Source organism: Pagrus major, chromosome 3 (assembly GCF_040436345.1).
Source record: "Pagrus major chromosome 3, Pma_NU_1.0".
In the NCBI taxonomy this organism is placed as follows: Eukaryota; Metazoa; Chordata; class Actinopteri; order Spariformes; family Sparidae; genus Pagrus; species Pagrus major.
Window position 1 is genome coordinate 1103671 of NC_133217.1, and position 6969 is coordinate 1110639.

At 40.6% G+C, this 6969-nt stretch overlaps 1 protein-coding gene across 1 annotated transcript; it reads left to right on the forward strand.

Moving 5' to 3' along the window:
- The first annotated feature begins 829 nt into the window (after nucleotides 1-829).
- Nucleotides 830-5029, forward strand: LOC140994097 (patr class I histocompatibility antigen, B-2 alpha chain-like). The gene is made up of 5 exons (XM_073463673.1): nucleotides 830-930; nucleotides 2451-2723; nucleotides 3764-4054; nucleotides 4370-4654; nucleotides 5022-5029. Exons 1-5 carry the CDS (start codon nucleotides 876-878, stop codon nucleotides 5027-5029), a joined length of 912 nt encoding a protein of 303 aa, XP_073319774.1. The 5' UTR covers nucleotides 830-875.
- Nucleotides 5030-6969: the final 1940 nt, after the last annotated feature.

Here is a 6969-nt window from a genome sequence, read left to right on the forward strand (position 1 = left end):
TTTAAAATAAATTACACATTTATGTTTTAAATATTAGAAGTATTTATAAATGTATTATATCTGTATTTTCTGACCCTTTATTAATTTATATGCACCCGCTGCTTTTTTATTTTATTTTTTGGATTTTTCCGTTTTCACTCGCGTATTACGGCATGACGTCACTAGGCGGCGTCAGAACGCTACGTTTTCGAATCCTCTCAACGGTTTTAACGGCGGAGCGTCTCCATCAGATACTGTGTGTGTGTGTGTGTGTGTGTGTGTGTGTGTGTGTGTGTGTGTGTGTGTGTGTGTGTGTGTGTGTGTGTGTGTGTGTGTGTGTGTGTGTGTGTGTGTGTGTCAGCAGGCCGGTCCACTGAGCAGAACCACCGGGACGCGTTTAAAAGCGTCTGTCTCCGTGTTTTCTGCCGTTTTCCCGGGTGCTAACGACTCTCCGGTAAGCTAACGGCTAACAGCTAACAGGTCGCCTGCTAGCTTGAGTGAGAGCGTTGCCATGGTGACGCTCCGCGGTAGAGGCAGCGGGCCGCCGCAGCAGCAGAGGCCGGACAGGAGCTCCCGGTCCCATCATGACTCCATGGCGGAAGTGGTTAAGTAAATAGAAATAGCACTTAAAAAGTAGAACATACTGTTAAACAATCACCTGAAAGCAGAGTGACTCTCCTAACAACAACACGGACCAGTGGGTTTTCCCAGGAAATGTGTCCCCGCCCTTATTGGCAGCGAGTCAAGGGAGGCGCTCCTGAACTGCCGAGCAGGTGCCAGGAGATGCCACAGACTGCTGCAGACTGCCACTGACTGCCACTACCTGCCAATGCCACTGGGACCGTCCGACGAAACTTGACATTAGAGCCGAGAATGGAGTCCTGTTCGAGGGGAAAATGAATTTAATCGTCATTTTCGTCCTTTTGGGGACAGCAGTGGCCAAAAACAGCGGTAAGTTACAGTTTAGACACGTTCCGAGGAGGTAAACTTGAATTAAATCCTGACCCAGGACTTCTTTCTGCTCGTTTCACAAAAATGCTACAAAGCAACATGATTTTGTTTGTTGTTTGTTTGTTTGTTTTCGTTCATGTAAGAATTTCAGATATACAGTAGATGTTGTTGATGAAGGTTCTCAGTCATCCAGGTGATGGTAAATCTAAGTGCTGTATCGTAGTCGACTGGACGTGTTTCAGTGTGTTGAAGACGTTTCACCTCTCATCCAAGAGGCTGCTTCACTTCTAACTAACTGGAGCAGCTGCAGGCCTTTGAACTCTGTGTGGGAGTGTAAGGACAGGTGAGCTCTGAGTTTCAGAGTCGTTAGGGCCACTTGTGGGTCGTTGACCCAACCGGCCTTCATGTGGGTTGTTAGGGCCAGGTGAGCCCAGGTGTGAATGGTTGTGAAGCTGTCTGGGGGGAGAACTCAGCACTGCACTGTAGGTGGGTGATAAGTCATGTGTTAGGACACCTCCTCTGTTCAAAGACGGTCCTTCCAGTTTGACATAGATGGATTATTTTACTCCTCTTTCAAACCATCTGTCTTCTCTGGCCAAGATGTTCACATTGTTGTCCTCAAAGGAATGATTTTCCTCCTTCAGATGTAGGTGGACAGCAGAGTCCGGACCTATTGAGTCTTGAATATTTACAATTATATACAATTTTGAATTATATATTTATGAGGCAAGAGAAAGACGGTGCTCCATCGTTCTCTATCTAAATAAAGTCTCCTATATTTACATATGGGAGTTGTGATATGATCAAGAGGACTTCTAATAAAAGTATTAGTGCACTTTCTGTACAGAAACTCCATTAATAGTAACAGGGCATTCACTTAAAGTCAATCAAGATGTATGCTTTGTGCTGAAGATACTATACTTTGGGGTATTGATTTGATAACCATATCAAACTGTTGTTGAGAGATGTTAACACTATGTTTCTCTTAAAAAAACCTCATAACCACACGATTCACCAACATTCAACAGGTGGTTCACAGTATTTATGTAATGAACAAACCAATTATGTAAGTATAGAGTTTTGTTTCCATATGAAATGTGAACGTTGTTCCAAAGGAGACAATTGTGAGGAGAGTAATGATGTTTGAACAGAAGAGTCCAACATAACAGAATTTGTTGATGACAGTTAGTGTCACAGGGAGTTTTCCGACAGAGAAAGGACGCCGTTGGGGCGCCCACGATCTCAGTTGGTTGAGCAGGCGTCCCATGTACAGAGGCCTTGTCCTCGCTGCAGCGGCGCGGGGTTCGAGTCTGACCCGCGGGAAAATATTGCGTCTACTAGGAATCTTTTAATCCAGTTGTTTTTTGTAATTTGGCGTCAGAGCTTCAAAGTCAGAGTTCTCGGTCTGTTCATTCCAAAAATAAAAGCACAACACATCTCCACCGTGCTGCCAGAGCTTTAATATGTCAGATCTAATGGTTCTTATCTGTCTAAGAAATATCTGTCTGTGTGACTTTCAGAGAGGCATTCACTCCATTACATCTACACGGCCTTCTCCAAAGATGTTGGACTCCCGGGCATCCACAAGTTCACAGCCATGGGTATGCTGGACAACAGGATGATTGACTACTTTGACAGCGAAACTCAGATGACAGTTCCCAAACAGCCCTGGATGAAAGAGCGACTGGAACAAGAGTACTGGGACAAAAAAACACAGTCCCGCCAGAGCAAGCAGCAATGGTTCGAAGTCAACATCAACATCCTGAAGGAACGTATGAGACAGAACGACACAGGTAAGATCCATGAAACGTGAAGGACCAGGACGCTTTTCAGTTAATCAGTAATCATTCAGAAGTTGCAGTGTTGGCAGAGTAGAGGTGTGAATCTTGTCAGGATGCACAAAGTCAGGCTATTAACACAAGATTGAAACTGTTACAATTTAAATGGATTATGTGTACACACATAACTCCTGCCCTGCTACATCGCTTTGATAACAATAATTCTGATTTCTGTATTAAATGAAAATGAATAACATTTTCTTGTTTGAAATAATTATGGTTGATCATCTGTGGGTCTTCTACAAGTGTAACATTTTTACATGTTTGTTTATAATTTATATGATTATATGTCCATTAGAATAACATTTCAGTTTGATAAAAAACTGTGAAAAATGAATAATAACATGATAACACATACTACAGATGAATGAGTAGGATGTAAAGCATCTTTAAAACTAAAAGCAGCCACATTTTTTAACAATATTTATTCTTATTTTGTGGTTAGTCAGAATGTGTCTCAACCCACGACTACTCGGTACTCATGGGTCAAGCTCTTGCTCCTCTGCAGCCTCGTTCAAAAATGTAATCAAAGTCGTGTGATGTAGATGAAGAAACAGTTGATAGTCTGAAAGGATTAACCAAAGTAATATTCAACATTTAATAGAATATATGTGTACTTATGGTATAATAAGTATACATACTACTTTATAAGCTCTGAATATAAGTTAGCCTGAATAAAAAGGAATAATCAGCTTTTTATGGTGTCTGACGGTGTTGACAAACACAAAGTAATGACAGGAAAAAAGCGTATTTAATGAAAAATATACAAACTCGGGAGGTTGTATCGAAATATTGCATGTTTACTGAGAACTTGTTCTATTAACACGTAACTTTATATTTCTTAATACATTTACTTAATACTTTTTTCTTTTCAAAATTCAAAATCCAAATCCTCAAGAATCAGTGTGTTATTGTATAATTCAGATTTATCTCAGCTCACTGCCTTGTTGTTTCTCGTCTGTTTCACTGCCCTGGCCTTTCTTCTCTGGTTACAGGTGTCCATGTTCTTCAGTGGATGGTTGGCTGTGAGGGCGAAATGCAGCCGGACGGCACGATGACGTTCTACCGTGGCATGTACAGGTACAACTACGACGGAGAAGACTTCCTGTCCTTCGACGACATCCACTCAGTCTGGGTCGCCCCAGTCAAAGCAGCAGAAGAGACCAAGAGGAAGTGGGATGATGACCGTCTCCTGAAAGATAAAACCAAAGGCTACCTGGAGAATGACTGTATGCAGTGGTTGACCGCGTTCTGGGAATACGGGAAGAAACAGCTCCAAGAAGCCTGTATGTATTACTGAAGGCCTTTTCTGAGTTTTTAATGTCATTAATTATAGAGATATTAATAGTTGCACGAGTAATCTAATTACTGCTGTGCTACTTGTTAAAATATGAATCATGAAACTAACTGGACATAAAACAGTTGGGATTTACATAACATCTGTTTAATTTGTGTTTGACAGACGACTGAAACAAATCATTTCTGTCAGCCTGTAAAAATGTCATTTTCAGCTCCAGTTGTGGCAAAATTTCCATCAATTCTGATCAGGATTGATCGTATTTGATCAAATCTGAATCTCAAGTTCTGGTTTGTCTCTCCAGCTAAACCTGAGGTGTACGTGTTTGCACGGGACACCAAAGTCGAGACAAACATCCTTTTGACGTGCCTGGCGACAGGTTTTTACGCCCAAGACATCATCCTGTGGATCAAAAGGGACGGTCGCAAACTGTATAGAGAGGACGGAGTGTTGACCTCGGGCGTTCGACCGAATGAAGACGAAACATTCCAGAGACGAGACAGTGTGGAGATTTTAAGGAAGGACAAGGCCAGATACACCTGTGAAGTCGTTCACGAAGCATCCGGCATGAATGTGAAGAAGGAGTGGTGTAAGAGTCTTTGTCTTGTTTTTACTTATTTCTCTTTTTGTTTTTAGTTTGTCAAATGAAATTACACGTAAAGTTTCTTCAATATGAGGTGTCTGCTGTTCGATGCAGCATATTTATACAAATGGTATGTATTAGGAGAATATATTGGAATCTTAGTTGCTGTTTGGGCCTTCCTGACTTAGAGGTTGTTTGATCAGGGGTACCAGAATATTGACATGATGGTGCTGCTGTCAAAGTTAATATATACCAGATGTAGATTAGCAGAGGCATGGAGGCCCTAGGTCAGAGGTGGATGCACCCAAAATGAGGGGCCTCTCCTATTTTTCTGTCTCTCTCTCTCTTAACATGAACCATATGTTACAAACAGGTTTTTGACCAAAACAAGCTCGGTATATAAGGAGCTGTCTGCATATTTTCGTCAGAGTTTCATTATTTGGCTGGAGACTCTCCAAGTAACATGTTACTTGATTACGATACTGAACTTATTGTAATACATTTTTTATACAACTAAGACAGTGTCGGCGGAGTTTTTCTTCAAACATCTTCGACTGCATCCCCACTGAAGATACGACAACCACATGGAAGTTTCAACTCAGGTTAACTTGAATGATAATTTAGGTTTATTTACACTTTCAGAGATAAGAGGAGCACATCTGGGCACTTTCTGGGTGACAGTAGCTCATCTAATTTGACTAACTAAATCCTACAGCTGCTTAGACATCATTTCAAAATCATTTTATGTTTTTCTTCATCTACAATCAGCATCATCATATAGAAAAAACTGGTGAAATAGGTGTTGATAGGGGGACAGTCCACACACACAATCACTATCACTTTCTGTCATTAAGACACTTTATTTAGCTGATTTCTAATCTGCCCAATGTGACGTTACTATAAACTGATTACATCGCTGTGCTCTGTTTTAATAGCTCTTTGTGTTTATGCAACCTTTCACTTCGAGCCCAGACGAGTAGAAAACATTACTACAATAAAGTTGACTGGTCAAAAAAATGGGTTACAATCAACAGTAAGCCATAACTAACAGACTGAAACCACGAGGAAATCCTTTATTATTCATTTATTAAGAGCCCTCTAAAAGCTGAATATCTATAATTTATAAATTCCTTCTTCTCCAGAGGATTATTGTGTCTAAAACATTTGCCTTCATAGAAGAGGGGGCTGGATGAATTGTGTGTTCTTGTCACAAAGAGTGTAATAAGTCACAAGAAACAATATTCACAAGTAAGAAGATTGTTTGAACTTGAAGAAGGTGAAGAATAATTTCTCAGACATGTCACAGTCTCCTCTCAGATACTTTAACATCCTCTTTGTCTGATCGTTGTTTGTCAAGTTCAGAACAAATGACTCAATTCATGTTATTTTATGTGATCAAATTTCAGATTTACTACTCAGCATCTACATTTTCATTCCAGACGTCAACTCGAATTTTGAACTAATGAATATTAAACTAACACAAAGATCTTTTCCTGTGTTTTAGATTACTCAGTTTCTGGCTCTGGAGGAGCCATGGTTGGTGCGGCAGTCGGAGGGTTCTTGGTCGGGGTAATTGCTGCGGTGCTGATCTTATACAAGAAAGGCATCATGGGTAAGTGAAATATATTTGCATTGTCTTCTCTGGACAACAAAAAGAGCAGTGGAGTGGAAGGTGGAAGTTCTCTTCCCTTTTAAAATCAGTTATTATTGAGAATTCAGCTTCATAGCAACATTTTTCCAACATGTCGACGTCAAAATCATTAATATGTAATAATACAAATCCCAGATGAGTGATTCTATACCAAAGTGTTCAGTGTAGTGCATTTACACCAGTTACAAAATACTTGATGATTCAGTGTCGTCGTTGTTTTATCAGGTGCAAAGGTCTGTTATTATTTTCTGATGGTCTTGATGAGGTGTTCAGAGGTCACACTGAAGAACAGGCCTGTTAATTATTAAGTGACGAACGTGTTTCTGTTCCTTAATTCACTGAAGTCAAAGATCCCTGAGATCAAAACTCTAAATCACTTCATCCATCATCAATCACACGTGTTAACATTGTGTTTCTTTTACAGGAGTTGGACGTAGGGGATCCCAAGGTAACTACTTTATTTCTCTTAAAGTCGACTGTCAGTCCGTCTCCCTGTCCAGCTGATCCTGTCCAGCTGATCCTGTCCAGCTGATCCTGTCCTACTTTACTGTCCTGAGGTTGTGTTTGAGTTCTCACACCCGGATTGTCAGAATACACTGAATTACTAAAATGAGACTTGAACGAATCTGTTAAAGAATTACAATCTCTGCTCTCAGCAGAGCCGTTACCA